General features: G+C 39.1%; 1 protein-coding gene across 1 annotated transcript in view; it reads right to left on the minus strand.

Annotated features, from left to right (window-relative positions):
• The window catches only part of hcn2b (hyperpolarization activated cyclic nucleotide-gated potassium channel 2b), a 35928-nt gene extending 19485 nt beyond the window's left edge, over positions 1-16443 (minus strand). The window contains exons 1-4 of the mRNA XM_089000355.1: positions 14930-16443; positions 13542-13965; positions 8521-8682; positions 2298-2516 (exon numbers count right to left, since the gene is read on the minus strand). Coding sequence (XP_088856481.1) covers positions 2298-2516; positions 8521-8682; positions 13542-13965; positions 14930-15621 — 1497 coding nt within the window. The 5' untranslated portion in view covers positions 15622-16443. The remainder of the gene's footprint in view (positions 1-2297; positions 2517-8520; positions 8683-13541; positions 13966-14929) is intronic.
• Between the last annotated feature and the right edge of the window lie 1149 nt (positions 16444-17592).

Consider the following 17592-nt stretch of genomic DNA (forward strand, 5'->3'; position numbering starts at 1 on the left):
TGCAAAACTATGCAAGGAGGGGCCAAAAAGGAGCACCTTAAAGGACAACGTCACTTTTTTGTTTCTTAACTGACATCAGAAAAACGTTTTATAGCATCTAAAATAGCCAAAACACGCAGTATGATATTTTTATTCAAATGCTAAACACCAATACAAATGACTTAAAGTGTCCAAAATCTGCAAAGAAATTGAGCTGCAAATTGGGGATTTTCAGAAAGTCCCGCCCCCAGTTTGTGACGTCACGCCAAGACGTCTTGCATTGCTTGAGAATCAAAACAATGGCTTCAGATTCGGAGAATATGCTTTCGTGTTACTCATCCAATTATGAATATGATTCAAATGGTTCTGAAGAGGAAAGCATACATGTTTGCAATCGATTAAAGAATTTATTCCATGCCATTTTGAGGCAACATTGGGGAGAAAAGATCACCAGAAAAGAGGCACAAAATGGCGACCTCCTGTGGCCACCTCCGTTTCCACAGGCTGATAAACTCCTTATATGGAGCTTGGACACCCTCTTCTGGCGGCTTTTGGGTGCAACACTAGGTTTCAGACCAAACAATACAGCAAAATACATCGACGTGATGGAAGGACTGCTACAATGTGTCTTTTTTGTCGGTCAGGGGGCGTTCCTTTAGTGACGTCACGCACGGACTCGTCACCAACTCAAAATCAAGACTTCCTGAATATTCAGCGCGAGTCTTAAAACGTAAAATATAGCTATATGCGGTGGAATCTTTTTAAAATACGCTCAGTAGAAGTCATTTGAAGCCATTGTACAAATTATGGACACAACTTGTCCGGAGACGTTGGTTGTCCTTTAACTGGCTTGAGCTCAGCTTTGTTCTACGTTAGTAGTGAAGTCTCTTGCAGGAGGAGGCCTTGAGATTGGCAGGTACAAGCGTAGAATTCACGGAATACACACCGTTCCTTTCAAAGACCACAGGAATTAAGGGGTGAAATCATTTAAATCATTTTAAAAGCGAAGGGCTTAGCCAAGTCGTTGTGGAGATTCAACAAGCTTTGCAGGCTTTATGCTATGTTTTACAAAGACAGGTCACTAAAGTTGACACAATGTGACGCAGGACATTTTCTTGGTTCATTTTCAGTGGCACCATTTAATTTAAATGATTTGTTTAGTTAGTTCTGAACACACAAAACAATTTAAAATGAGTCGAAACTAATCTCAATAAAGAATGTTGACACAAAAAGCTATTTTGGGTAAAGTGTCTGAATTTCGACCAGCTTATATCATGTTGATGATTACCCTTCAAGAGAAAAAAAGTTATTCTTCTCATTTTTTTTGTGAAAGAAGAGTCATTCAGTAGAGTCAATGTTAAAAAAAATAGATAGACTGAATGGACTACTTTATGCTATAAAATTGCTGTCACTATTGCGTACTGATCTAAAACAGGTGTTAAACTCTTTTTTTGCCGCGGGCCACATTGTAGTTACGGTTTCCTCTGGGGAAACCATTAGAATGTTTAATCCCCTCCACAGATTACATACAGAACGTACAAAAAATTAATGAATACAGTAAAGTCTCGTTATATCGATATCGGATATATCGATAGTCCCGGTTATATCGATACTATTTCTATGCACGCACGGAGAAAATTACATGCAAACAGGGTCGGATATATCGATAGTCCCGGTTATATCGATATTTTTTCGGACTCCCTTGAATATCGATATAACGGGACTTTACTGTAACTAGTTTTCAAATTTCCATTTGTCAAACTGTCTATTAGAAAATGACACAGGCAATGGTCATTGACTGCAATAATTATTATTGTAAAATAAATTAAAAAATCATGTGAAATGTCAAAAGAAAAAACACAGATTTAATTTTCAGATGCTTTGAATTGTTTTGTATTTATTGTGTATTTTTAATTTTGTGTCAATATTTACCCACAACGTTTTGGTTGTGCTATAGCAATAGAGTGTCAAACTCATTTTTTTGTCAGGGGTGACACTGTAGTTACGGTTCCCCGTCGGGGGCCGTTATGAAATCATATTTGGGGACACAATTACAATTTTTCATTCCCACATATTACATACAGAGCGCATAACAAAATCAATCAATCACTAGTTTTCAAATTTGAAGTAAAAAATGATGAATTATTGTTATTTACATGGGACAATTTGAAATTTAGGTTCGGACTTTGGCACTTGACTTGCTTGATTAGCTTTTGCGAGCCAAATAAAATGATGTGGCGGGCCAGATTTGGACTAGACTTTGACACCTGTGATCTAAAACATGACCCCACTCTGCTAAAATAAAAGGACATCCTTACCTTCTCCTGGTACTGACGCCTGGACGAATCGAGAGATTGGATGAGAGCAGTGGCGTGGCCAATGAACATGGCATAGCAAGTGGCCCCTACGATCATACTGAGCATGGTGAGCCAAATGTCCGACATGCTCTCGGGGGCTTGGCGTCCGTAGCCGATGCACAGCATGTGACTCATGGCCTTGAAGAGTGCGAAAGAGTAGAGCTCGCTCCATGTGTCGTTCTGGAAGACAAATGAGGGGCTATTAACCTACTTCAGGGGGAATTGAAAAACATTTTGAACATCGATCACCATCACGGTTTAGCATTTGCTAATTTGCGTATCCTATTTGCATTTCTGGAATGCTCCACTAGGGTCACTGTTGTCCGTCAGGCTACGTTATTTGTAGGGAAATGTATTTGGATAGGCGCCAGCACACCCCGCGACCCTCGTGAGGACGACGCGGCACGGATAATGGATGGATGTATTTGGATGCCCCAGGAAGTAAGATTTTCAAGTGTACAGCAGTGACGTGCAGTCAGTGGAGGCAGGTGAGGCAGTGCCTCACCTGTCATCATGGAAAGCTGTCATGTAAATATCAAATGAAAAAATAAATTAAACAGTTAGATGTATTTAGTGATTTGTACTTTTCTTGTCCATTTAACTTCACCGTTTTAGGATTTTTTTTCAAAATCGCTGAATTTTCACATTTACCGTTCAAATACGAAGTAGAGACGAGCGGTGACGTCATTGATGACGTCAGTGCCTCATCAGCCATGAACCTCACCGCACGTCACTGGTGTACAGTATGAGCGCCGGTGATTGTTTTTTGGAGAGGCTAATCATCCTCATCATCATCACCACCACCACCCATGATCAAATGCAGCTTTGTCTCAAAGAGGAAGAGCGCCTCATTAACGGTGTCCCACATCTGCCTGCTCTAGTTTGCTTCGGTTGGTGCAAAATTTCCCCAGTTGTGGCTTCATTACAGAAAAGGAAAGGCCTCCGCTGGCACTCCTCATCCTGCATGACATTGTCCAAACATCTGCGGTTCACACACCTTTTTAACATGGACCCATTACAGAGAGCAATAGCTGCTAGTGAGCCAATTCAGTTGACATTTTGGCAGGGGGGCATGAGTGGGGGGCGGATGTGGTGAGCTGGCTGATATTTCCCTCCGGCTGGATAAACAACATTTGGAGGTGACCATAACATTGCAAAAACTATGCATGGACATAAATACAAAATAAAACATTGATTTTGTGTGTGATATGATAAAATTCATTTGGGAATACAAATAATAGGGCAGTCCTTGTGTGGTGGTCGTCACAAGTGACATGTGGACAGTGTGGATAACAGAGGTTGGAAGTTAAAAAACTGACATTAGTTAAGGGCCGTGATTATCATTTAAAAGCCAGTGTGTCTGAAAGAAAAGTAGGAGAGGTCATTCTTAATTTTTTGTGCTGTTAAAATATTTTCTAAACCCACACATAAGACATTTATCTATGTCAACTTCTAAGAGAAAACCAAACATGAATAATGGATAGACTGTTTTTGTATTTTTCTTTGTATTTGGTGGGTGGTCGGAGGGGGGTTTTGTTTCACTTTTCAAAATAACATCCATCTTTAATTGAAAAAAAATCACCAAGTCTACAGACGAGGACATGATTAGCTGATCATGTGTCAGCACATAAATTTGTAAATTTGAAGTATTTTTCACAATACAATACAATACATACATACATTTTCTGTAATGTCTAAGCGCCTTTCAAAACTCTTGATTTATATAGCCCTTTAACAACAGTTGCTATTGCTGTTATGGACCCTTTGCACCCTGCCCACCACCTTTTCCAGCTACTCCCCTCAGGCAGGCGCTACCGATCCATGCGCACCAAATCCAGCAGATATTTAAACAGCTTCTTCCCCAAGCCATTAACTCTTTGAACAGTAGCCCAAGTGGAGCTGTATAGTGCCTCTTTTTTGACGAATTCTTTGACGATGATACTAGTGCAGCGTGTTCGACCGGAAACCAATTCCTTGTGTTCTACATACTTGGAAATGATTGAGGATGATTCTGATTTTATTTTATTTTATTTTATTTTATTTTTTTTTATTTTATTTTATTTTAACATTACATTTTTATGAACGCAACTGTGGTTGTCTTGTTTTGTTATTTTTTTTTTTTATATACTTGTGATAGCACACCCATGCACCTTGTAAGAATTAAACGAATTCAAATAACGGAGGAAGGGCTACTCTCTAAATAAAACCGAGTTGAGGTTTGCTGTTATTTAACATTTCCCATCATTGTCATATGAGTTTGGTTCCTTTGATGGATTTGGCGAATTTTCCTTTGAGATAAGGGTGTGCATAATAAAATAAAAGGAGATTGTGTTCATTGAGGTGGCCGTTTTTCTCAAAGGCTAATTTGTCATTTACATGCATTTGCGGAGAGTATATTTAGATGGCTATACAATAGGAGTATGAGACGTCAATGATGTATGATCGGGGCGGGGTGGGGGGTGCACGTGTGCACGTGTGTGTGTGTGTGTGTGTGTGTGTGTGTGTGTGTGTGTGTGTGTGTGTGTGTGTGTGTGTGTGTGTGTGTGTGTGTGTGTGTGTGTGTGTGTGTGTGTGTGTGTGTGTGTGTGACAGTGTGCAGACCGTGCCTAACATCCAAAAGCAACAACAGATAGCTTATCTTGCTTGGCACAGCTCCATTTAGACTTTTAATATATTAAGCAACACAAAAGCAGCTATGGTCAGATCCATTCTTTCAAAAGTGTTTTGTTTCTAATACTTGAACATGTCCGAAAACTAAATGATAAATAGCGAGGGAAAGAATGAAATAGAGAAAGAAGTGTAGTTGTAAAGTCTAAATAAATGTTTCCTAAATTTGATACACCACGAAAGTTTGAAAAAATAAAACGTTGGCATCAGTCTTCCATTATGTAACCGAAACGCTGGCACTCACTGTAACCTACCTTGGGTGGGGGGACACCAGATGAAATGTAATCATTAAGTCATTCACTGCCATTCCCGAATGTATTCGGGAATTGAAAATATGACGTCAAGCGTCATATTTGTTCGGGTTATGTTTTTTCTTGCCGATAAAGCACTGGCCTCTGGCAATATTTTTCCCTTCTACAAGGGAGAAGCTTCTCCCCTTTTTCCATGTTAGCGCTTCGTTCCAGCTTCAGCGCTATTGTTAAAGCGCTATATAACCCATTACATATGTATGTATTGCATTGTATTTTGGACAGATGCCCTAATTTCAAGATCATATAACTCCAGACCCATATGATTTAGGAATTCACTCTTTTTCTCTAATGAAAGAAGAGAGTCTAAGGTTTCTTACGCCACATTGAATGTTTATGGAGTCCTAGAACTCAATATTCTGTGGGTCCTGGAATTCGAGTGACAATGACAAAAACCCTGGCACTGGAGTGGACACATTTTTGCACATGCCTGACAGTGAATGAGTTAAATGCACAAAAATAATAACCTACATTGGGATTTTTTTGGGTCTCCAGTTTATTTCATTCGTGTTCCAGGTATGAAAAAATAAATAATGGAAGTCTATAGCAACACACATAGGAGTTCATTGGAGTGGTTGATGTTCCTGTGAAATAATAATTAATAGAAGAAAAAACTATTTGCAAATAGTAGTTACCGCTGTCCCCTAAAAGGATCTAAAAAAATGGAAGCAATTCGTCACACTTGATATTTGAGCTGTGATGTAAATAAATACACATTTTTAAACGATTTTTGTTTGTTTGTTTTGTTTGTTGTTTTTTTTTTTGTCAAAACTAATTTAATTTCTGAATCCTTTTAAGCGGTCTAAAATTCAAATGAATTGGCTTATTTACAAATCACAAACAGTCATCTCAGTTCAACCGGAAGGTTCATATACAAATTCCGCAAAGAACAAAGTTGGGATTTGAACCAACAATCTATGAACTGTGAGGCAGATTTGTTCCATTAAGTATTTCAAGTTGGGAGCATGGATGTGCCTACAAAGTGAGGCAAGTTGACTGGAATGCTCTCAAAACTGTTTATTTGGTCTAATGACAAAGAAACAAAGCCAAGATATAAATGGTAGAAGCAACAAAAATCTGGCACGGAAATGATGACAAACAAGTTATTATCAGCACCAACAGGCAACACTTTCCAATTCTTCCCACCTATTTATAATTGTATCTGTGGTTTTATTATTCTTATCCTGTGACTGTAAAGTGTCCTTGACAGTTCTGAAAGGCGCTTATAAATAAAATGTATTATTATTATTATTATTATTATTATTATTATTATTATTATTATTATTATTATTATTATTGTTGTTGTTGTTGTTGTTGTTATTATCATTAGTGTTCTTTTTTGATGTTGTTATTCTTGTATTGTTATTGTTACTATCATTACTGTCCTTTTTGTTATTGTTGTTGTTATTCTTGTATTATTATTATTATTATTATTATTATTATTATTATTATTATTATTATTATTATTATTATTATTATTATTATCAGGAATACCGTAATGCTTCCAAAACATGGGGCCTCAATGCAAAAACGAGAAGCATAGCCAGATGAGGATCATTGTCAATCAAACTGTTTTGATTGACATTTTTTGTTATTCATAGACTTTCACGGTAAGATCAGCGCATTGTCATCAAATGGTGAGTATAGTTTTTGCTTTTTTGAATGTTGCTGTGCCGATGACCATTTTGTGTTTGGGAGCCTTTTACTGAGTGAGTTACTTGTTCTGTAGCCACAAAGGGACATAAGTGTTCTTGTGCCGGTCCCAAGCCCGGATAAATACAGAGAGTTGTGTCAGGAAGGGCATCCGACGTAAAAGCTTGGCCAAAACAAACCTGCGGATCAGACTTCTAAAGATGGAGGACACTGATTTGCTGTAGCGACCCCTTGAAGAGAAAAGCCGAAAGTAAAAGAAGATAGACTTTCACATCTACATATTTAACCAACATGATCACTTAAAAAATAGACATTGGAAATCTTCACCACCATCAAGCTCAAGTGAGAAGTCATGTTTGACTTGACAGCAAGTGAACACAAATGACACTCCGTGCATGTGCGGTCCCATATGTTGCATTGAGTGTTGCTTAAAATTAAATATGATAAAAACCACCCTAATAAGGATTTTAGAAGCTTCCCACTAATGATCTGAGGGAGCTCGTTAACTGCCGGAATCTCCTAATAAAGGCAAATCCAATCCAATCCAATCCAATCCAAAATTCTATGCGACAAGGCTCATTTCAACTCTGTGGCAAGTCATTATTTCTCAGAGACGTGCATCAAAAGTATTTGCGGGAGGTGGACGTCCATGCTTCAAATGCCTTCGTAATGATGATCTGTCGTTTATTTGAGCACTAATGCTGCAATGTTTACGCTCTTTCAACAAGGGGCGAGTAATGATGCCGCTTCGACACTGAATAGAGATGAAACGTGATGAAAAATGCAATAGCAGTGACCAAAACTATGATAATTTTGTCGAAGCCAAAATACACCAACACTCGAAAGTTTTATGGTCCCCTTCATCTGGCTATGGGCGTAAATCGAAAACATAGGTGGCGAAAACATGCCTATTCAAATTATATTCCACTATTAAACTAGTCACAAGGGGGTGGTGGAACTGCACAGATAAAAAACTGGTGAGCTGCATTTTATATCATGATATGACGATGTCACGATGAAGATCTCGTGGCAATTTTTTGAACACGTTTGATCTTTTATCGAAAATGCTTTACAGTAATAGAGTTTTTTTGTACTAATTGTATATGTTTTCAAACTTTGGAGAAGTGGTTGAGTGTAAAGTAAAAATAAACATGACTCTCAAATGACTGTTTAAGCTTCAAAAAATACTATATTTAAAATTAACCCCAAAAGCACACGTATGACATTAATTGATAAAATGAAAACAAAGGACTTTTTCATTTATAGCTAGTTTTACTTAGTTTCATAAATACGAGATAGTGAGACAGAGACGTAGCAACGGAGAGACAGAGACAGGGAGACAGAGAGACAGAGACACAGAAACTGAGAGAAAGATAGACACATATATTTATCGACAGGTATTTGTTTTATTTTTGTTTTTAATTAATTCAGGAATATATGTTTGAAATGAATTTTAGTTTTCACGATTTACTTCGTTTTTTTTAACCCCACCCCCCAACCCCCCAAAAAAATCATCTCGGTACACATAAATTTAACGACAGTTAACGTTTACTTACCACCATTTTGTTGAGGGAAACCCAGCAATCGGAGGGAAAATCCTGCAACATGGGCACCAGAAACTGCAGGCAGCCATCCCAATGACACAACAGCAACATCATGCCGATCAGGTTGAAGATTCGCATCACGGCACTGGCCAGGTCATATGTCATATGGAAGATCTGGAGGGGAAGAAGGCCATTATTTCTCTTGGTCGCCTTGTCAGGACTTGATGAACATCATTGTGATGTCGCGGTTGGTCACGTTCATGCGACTGACGATCTTATTTGGGGTGAAATGAGATCATGGGTTACAATTACTTGATTTTTTTGTTGTGGGGTAACTGCGTTCGCGGAATGAAGAGGGTTTTTTTTCTTACAGTACACAAAATCAGTGTCACGTTATTAATTAATGATGAAAATGCACAAACAACACTCCCACTAATTACATTGAAAAAGTCCCCCAGTGAAAAAAAATATTTCACTAAAACTGTAAATTAATTAATTAATTAATAAAATATTGTGTTGCGTTGCCAAAGTTCATATAAAATCAATTAAAAAGAGAACATGAAACAGAGATAAACTGAGTGATATTGTAGGTTTGTTTTTGGAAAATGAGCCATCTACGTATTTAAAAATCTGTCTTTGGGTTTGAAAATAAACGTACAATCAATGAAATATATCACACAAAAGTGAGCTTTGTTCAAATCTTTTTTGTGTGTCAATAATGTGTCTGTAAGATGTCCTCCCTTCATTTATACAGATGCCCCAGTGAAACGTTTTTTTTTTTTTTTTGCTGTCACCGACCCCACCTTGCACGTTCCTGACTTTTTTGCATCATACATAAAGCCCCCTAGTGGTCAGACGGATACATCACATAACAGGCATCACAGGCTATATTTATGTCAAACGCGTGCAAAGACTATTGCAAGAAGATGTCAAAATTTCAGGAACGACACGTAACTTAAACAAGTGTTATATATAAGTGAAAAGGATGCCATGTTAAATTAAAGTTTGTTGTTTCGAACAATATTTGATGACAATAAAACACACATCACCACCGCCCGGACGTATTGGTGTTAGCAGGTTTCGGAACTTTGTTTTGTTCAGCATTCAATCGTACAAGCAGTCACTAATCCGCTTCTCTTTTCATTATAAATACAGTATTTTCCGGTGTATGAGGCGCACCGGAGTCTAAGGCGCACCCCCAACGAATGGTGTATTTTCAAACTTTTATCTTATATAAGGTGCACCGGACTATAAGGGGCAGCGTCAATGAATGAAAACAGTTTTCAAAATATAATATCTAAAGGTTTTCCAAATATAAGGCACACCACATTACAAGGCGCAACACTAGAGGCTGGGGTTATGCACGACTTCTTCAACAGGGGGAAACAGTCGTGGCTGCTGACAGTAGTTGTGAGACCTGCTGTGGCTCAATATACTTCACATATAAGGCGCACCTGCGTATAAGGCACAGGGTCATCTTATGAAGAATATTTAGGCTTTTGGGTGCGTCTTACACACCGGAAAATACGGTATTTTAAGTACAGTGTGTTGAAGTTAGATCCTGTAGTTCAATCGTCTCTGTGGTGTGAAAGAGTGATTTCTGATCCCATATCGTGACTCTCACGTTCATGGTAAAACATCGAACAATTTAATGACAGTATTTCTTTCTTCACAAGTTATTTCTGGCTAACAGGACACTCTAGTAAATCACATCAAACTTTTTATGTTTACTACTGAAGGCCCAGGGGTGACATGCACGGCCCGCCACTGCGAGCCGCGTCCTGGTCATGAACACCTAAATTTACATTTACATAGAACCGAGAGTGCAAAAATAACCCTGAGTAAAGAGCCACATGCTGCTTCACCAAGTCTCAAGAGAATTGTGTCATTTGTTCATATGCTTACTTTGGAAATTTTCCAACAACTATCACTTTTACTTACAAGCAAGCAACCCCTCGCCCCACACACACGCACAGACACACATTCCCTCAGTCTGTGCTAAAACAAAAGCATCATCCTGCCAGTGACTGAAGAGCTTGATGGAAAAGAGCTTCCTGCCGCTTATTCCCGGCAATCCTTATCGCGGTCTCTAGACACACACACGCACACGCGCACACACACACACACGCACACACATAAATTACACGCCGGTTGTCACTAAGTGTGTGGTGCAACTAATAGGGGGCTACATAACCCACGATTTGTATCCAACATTATTAGGATTCCAATATTTGTAATATTATCATGTAATTTTTTTTAATCGTTTATAAAAAAAAAATACTTATAAAACATTTTTTTCACAGCGGACAAATAATGTTTTTGTGTATATTTTCTCGCAAATGCTTATTTTTTTTTAATAATTGCTCCGTTTTCGATACAGGTATATATATATATATATATATATATATATATATATATATATATATATATATATATATATATATATATATATATATATATATATATATATATATATATTTTTTTTTTTTTTTTCTGAGAATATTATGACATTGTACATTTATTTTCATCTTGTAATTTACATTTTTTGAACCATTAAATGTTTGTTTGTTTCTTAAAACACAAATGACTTTTTTTGTAATCTGGGTACACTTATAATTATTTTTTTTTCACATTTGTCACAAAAAAACAACAAAATGTTTTCTTTAGGGCTGCTTTCTTGCTTAACTTGGTTTTATTGCAGACCAATGATGTTTTTTTCCGCCCCTGCAAAATATGTTTTGTTATTCCCCCAGTATCATGACATGTTTTACATAATTGTTGCCAAACATACCCGAGCTGATGTGAGCTGATGTGATGCGTGTACTTAGTGCGGTTCACGTAGTTGTTTGTTTGTGACGGAGACAGTAATTAGGCTTCTCCCCAAACTCAAATTACCGCTTGGCAATTAAAAGGCTGTGTGGTTGTTTTCAGTGATTCACAGCAGCTTAGTTATCTTGAAAAAGAAAGGATGGAATTTATGTTTAAACACGCGCGCACAAACATAAACAAAAATTGTGCAGTTGCAAAAGTGTGCACCCGCCTCTTATGAGCAGTCATGTGACAGTGCTCCGAATAAACCAATCACATCAAAATCTGGGACAAATGCAACATTTGACTTTTGATTATCCCCAAATGGAGTTCTGGTGTTTTAGTCGACTTTTATGCCCACGGTAGCTTCTACTTTTACAATGACTTGATGTCTCGAGCAGGCCTTGACAAAATAATAATGTATATATTGTTGACACGACGTAGATGTTAAATCATCTGAGAGACAAGTTTTGATTGGTACTGCTGATTTAGTTTGTAATTGTTAGCATTGGTATATTGCAATAATCATTTGCAATAGTTATTAACTAATTCACTGCCATTCCCGAATGTATTCAGGAATTGAAAATATGACGTGGAGCGCCATTCCCCAATTTGTTCGGGTTTTGTTTTTTTTTCTTGCAGAGGTGGCCGATAAAGCACTGGTCAGACCTCTGGCAATGTTTTTCCCTTCCACGAAGGGGCAGCATTTGCCATTTGTAGAGCCCACCCACCCCCCACTTGCAACTCATCTTACTCCAGACCCTTATCCTGTAACTTAGGAATAAACTATTTTTTTCTGATTAAAGAAGAGAGTCTAAAGTTTCTTAAGCTGCATTGAATGTTTACGTAGTCCAAAAACGCAATATTCTGTTGGCCCTGCAATTTGAGTGAAAATGAAAACAACCCTGGCACTGGAGTGGACACATTTTTGCACATCGTCTGGCAGTGAATGAGTTAAGTGCATCAGTCGTTGTAATGCTGCTTACATGATCAGCAAATAATGTCTTTTGTCGCCAGACATTGTGGCAGTAGCATAGAGCATATTGTCCCAAGGTTATTTTTGAAGTCCCGGTTCCAAATAACTGTCAACAATCGTATGCTTTGTATCACCAAGCAGCTCACATTAAGTACAGTCTAAGTGACATCAGTTGCCTTGTTGGTCACAAGATCTTGCGTACTGCATTCTTGATTATACTGGTGATAGTATAGCTTGACCGGAATTGCAATTTCCTTCTGGGAAAATGCCATTTGCCCGATTTAATCTAATACTACTACTAATAATAAAATTAAGTAATTAATTAATTAATTAATTAAATAAAATAAATAATAATAATAATACATTTTATTTCTAACGTGAATCAAACCGCTGAAGATGGAGGACACTGATTCGCTGTGGCGACCCCTTGAAGGGAAAAGCCGAAAGGAAAAGAAGAAGATTGCATTTATAAGCGCCTTTAAAACTGTTGTAAATTATTGAGAAGGGCGAAAAAGACAAGAGATTGTAATTAGATGAAAAGAAAAGAAAATAATAATCAGGGTGCAAAAACGGTTTCACACCGGAAAAATTACACCTTCTGTTTCCAGAAATATGACATTCCTGTTGGAAATATGTATTGTTATTTTCAAGTCATGACATTTTCTTGACATATCCGGAAGTGCATTGAGATCAAAGTTCAATTTGTTCCGCGACAATATTCGTAAATTAAAATAAGCACCAGGCTCGTCCCCATAAAACCTAACATTTTGGTCTTCGTGTTGTCAATGAAGAAAAAGAGCACTGTATAAAATTTTGCTTTTCAAAAACAGAGTATTACACGATTAAATAGTGTGAAAGGAATTATTGTAATTTGCACCTCATAATTTACTACTGTAATCAAATGGATTGTGTAGTTCCACTTTGGCTACCTGGAGTCACTTTAATATCACCATGCAATCCTCCTTGTGCTGCTACTCTGACTCAGTAAGATGTCGTGTGTGATATTAGTCCTTCTTTGTAGATGATAAAGAATATATGCCTGCTGTGAAGATTGATACGTTGTCTGTTTACATGTGTTGCTCCACTGGCTGTGTTCAAAAAGTCATCTTAAGTGTATGAGTTCCCTTTTTGGCATGAAATAAAACAATGTAGGTGCTTTCCAATAGTTTTTTTGTGAATGAGGAAATATTCAGGATTGCAATATGCTCAATACTTCTTTTTTTAGGAACTGAGACCAATATGTTCCTACCTCCTCCCACTGGTGGATGTAACGGATGAGTCTCGAAAGGCGGAGCAGGCGCAGCAGGCTGAGGATTTTGGTGAAGCGCACGATGCGGAGCGCCCGGGCCGTCTTGTACACCTCCGAGTCGATGCCCTTCTCCACGATGAGGAATATGTAATCCACCGGGATGGAGGAGACAAAGTCCACCACGAACCAGCTCTGTAAGTACTTCTTCTTGATCTTGTTGGGGTCCAGGATGATCTCGGTATTGTCCTCGAACACGATACCCGTGCGGAAGTTAAGCACTAAGTCCATGAGGAAGAAGGTGTCGGATACCACATTGAAGATGATCCATGGCGTGGTGGTCTCATCCTTGAAAAAGGTGATGCCCACGGGGATGATGATGAGGTTGCCCACCATGAACATCAGCATGGTGAAGTCCCAGTAGAACCTAAACCAAATAAAGACATGTCACTCTCAATCATACACAATCCTATAACACACCAGTGTCAAAGTTAAGGCCCGGGGGCCAAATCTGGCCCGCCACATCATTCTTTTTCGGCCCACGAAAGCAAATCAAGCATGTCAAGTGCCATGATGCTTGGTAAAATCTGAACTAAATTTTCTAATTGTCCCATGAAAACCACAATAACAGTCATTATTTTGTACTTCTTAATTTGTTGTGCGCTCTGTATGTAATATGTGGAGATGAAAAATTCCAATTGTGTCCCCAAATATGGTTTCATAACGGCCCCTGAGAGAAAACTGTAACTGCAGTGTGGCCCGCGACAAAAAAAAGAGTTTGACACTGCATTGCTATAACAAAACCAAAACATTGTGGGTAAATATTGACACAAGATGACAATAAATACAAAACAATTCAAAGCATCTGAAAATTAAGTCTGCATGTTTTTTTCTTTTGACATTTCACATGATTTTTTTGTTTTATTTTACAATAATACATATTTTAGTCAATCTTTGCCTGTGTCATTTTCTATAATAGACAGTTTGACAAATGGAAAAATAAATGAAGAGATGGCGAGACTGATGGATGGAGTAATTGACAGAGTGCGAGGTGGGGTGATGGATGGATGGATGGATGGATGGATGGATGGATGGATGGATGGATGGATGGATGGATGGGATGGATGGAAGGATGGCAGAGAAATGGTTTGATGGACAGGTGAGTTGAAGTAGCTAAATTAGCTGTATGGATAAAAAGATGAGTGGATGGGCGGGCAGGTAGATGGCCGCATATGGTGAGGAGAGATAGTTGGTCTCTTGAATGTCCAGTAACTTTATGTTATAAATGTCTTTATATTGACGTGGTGTCAAATTTAATCCATTTTAAATTTGGTTAAGTACAGTCCGAGCGTTAATTGTCACTTTCTCCCTGCAACTACTGTCTCCTGTACCTGAAGTCGCTGTACGGATGTATGATCCAGTTGCCCGCCGACTTGACCCTCTCCTGCTCTTTCTCGACCGCCTTCTGACTGCCGAACATCCGCAGAGAGAACTTGTTGACCCCGGGCTGTAACATGGAGCTGAACTGCCGCTGCATGTACGTCTGGCTACGGCTGGACTCGCCGTCGTCAGCCATGATCAAAGAGCCGTCCTCCGCCGACACCCCCTTTGCGGACGACTTCCGACACAGCGGAGTCGGGGTGTGCCCTCGACCGCAGGGCGCGTGGGAGAAAGACACCCGGGAGTCTTTCTTCTCCGAAGCCGCGACGGTCATGACCTCGGCCCCGGGTCCCTCAGCCACCGCGGTGCCATCCATGCTCGGAGCCTTCTCGCCGTCGGTCGCTTCTACTCCCCCATCGGAGTGCTTCTCTTGCCGGGATATGAGCGAGGACAGGCTCCCCGAGCTGGTGGGTTCCCTTCGACAGTCTCCGTTCTTGTTGCATATCATGCCGCCGGTTTGGCGTCCTAGCGCGGACGACTCCGGTGCCACCGAGTCCCGGGCATCCTTCTGAAAGATTCGAACCGAAGCTGCCCCGACGATGTCGTGAAGTTCCGAGGGTTCGTCGTGAAGGAGCAAGAGCTCGTTGTTGTTGACGTTGGACTTTTTGGCTGCCCCGCCTCCTCCCGGCAAGCGTCTCTTCATGGTGCAGGTGCCTCCTCCAAGTCGAACATCCTTGAATGTCTGAGAAGGGCGCGCCCGGTGAAGGGAAACTGGACTCCTCCTCGCCCATCATCGGAACACGCGCCGTACACACGATTTACTCTCTCACTCACTTCAGCATACAAAACTCCAGCACCCGTCCACGCACGCGCTCTCAAAACCATTCAGACAATAACACGACGTTGTGTTGCTTCCGGATTGTGTGAACGCTGGCGCGTGCGGCTGCCGCTGCTCACCCGCAAAAAAAAAAGATCCTGTGACTGTAAAGTGTCCTTGAGAGTTTTGAAAGGCACTTATAAATGAAATGTATAATTATTATAATTATTATTATTAGTATTATTATTATTATTATTATTATTATTATTATTATTATTATTATTATTATTATTATTATTACTATTATCATACATGTACAGTCTCACGATTTGGTTGGGAGAGTCCCGATTTTGACCACAATACTCACTTTATAAAGCAACTATTGACACAATGCAGTACAGACAGATAATTTGTAAAGTGAAACAAAAGAAACTGTAGAAAAAGAAAATATTTTATCCAAATTGAATATATAAACAATTACATCATTTGTGTGTTTTATTTACACTTTTGTAATGCTCACATTATTTTAACACGCACCACAGAGTCGCAAGTACGAAAACCTCTCAACGTATGATTTCTGAAACTTTACATGTATGCATACTCACACACAAATACAATGGCACACACACGGAAACATAGAAAACAACATGCATAGTGGCAGAGTAACACTTTCACGCACAAAATACGCACACATATTTGTTTACACATTTAAATAGTAGTCACCTTTGAAAAAAAAAACACACAAACCTGTCAGGAGCAGTGACGTGCAGTCAGGGGAGGCAGGTGAGGCCATGCCTGTCATCATGGAAATATCAAGTGACAAAATAAATTAAACAGTTATATTTATTTAGTGATTTGTACTTTAACATTCTTTTCCATTTAACTTCACCATTTTTGGATTTTTTTTTTTTTCAAAATCGAAATTTCTACAGTTTAGCTGGTGTATATAATGTACAGTCATGGTAAGATTAGAGCATTGTCATCAAATGGTGAGTATAGTTTTTGCTTTTTTGAATGTTGCTGTGCCGATGACCATTTTGTGTTTCGGAGCCTTTTACTGAGCGAGTTGCTTGTTCTGTAGCCACAACGGGACATAAGTCTTCTTGTCCCAAGCCCGGATAAATACAGAGGGTTGTGTCAGGAAGGGCATCCGACGTAAAAGCTTGGCCAAAACACACATGCGGATCAAACCTTTAAAGATGGAGGACACCGATTTGCTGTGGCGACCCCTTGAAGGGAAAAGCCGAAAGGAAAAGAAGAAGATATAATATACAGTCACTGTACATTATAAACACTGTACTACATTGTTTATTTTATTTTTATCAAAACTGTGTGCATAGGTGAGGCACACAGTTCTCCTGCCTCATGACAGGGGGCGCTGGTGATTACAGATTCTTCTTGCGACTCCTCGGCTGCAGAATAATAGAATTAGTGACAGCAAGCTACAGTAAACAGTTAGCAAGTTAAGTGCAACCATCCAGTCATTTTTTCGTGTTGCTTGGCCTTATTTTCAGAATGGAGGATTATATATCTAAATTGAAAAATTTTTCTAAACTGGACTTTCAAGAGAAGCAGGAGATAATAAAAGGAAGACCAACACCGGACTGTATAGCTCACAAACGGTGAGGGATGAATGTAAATTTCCTGGATAGCTTCTCAGCTTTTTGGCCAAGAAGGATCTCATTGAAACTATTCCTGAAGCGACAAAGTTGCTCCAGCTCATGCTCACTGTTCCAGCTACTACAGCATCAGTGGAGCGGTCATTCTCAGCACTGAAAAGACTGAAAACATACAGTCGGAACAGGACTGATCAAGGACGACTTTCTTTACTGGCAGTGATCTCCATTGAGACAGAGA

The sequence above is a fragment of the Hippocampus bargibanti genome, linkage group LG07 (genome assembly GCF_051943395.1).
Source record: "Hippocampus bargibanti isolate YZ-2025 linkage group LG07, ASM5194339v1, whole genome shotgun sequence".
NCBI lineage: Eukaryota > Metazoa > Chordata > Actinopteri > Syngnathiformes > Syngnathidae > Hippocampus > Hippocampus bargibanti.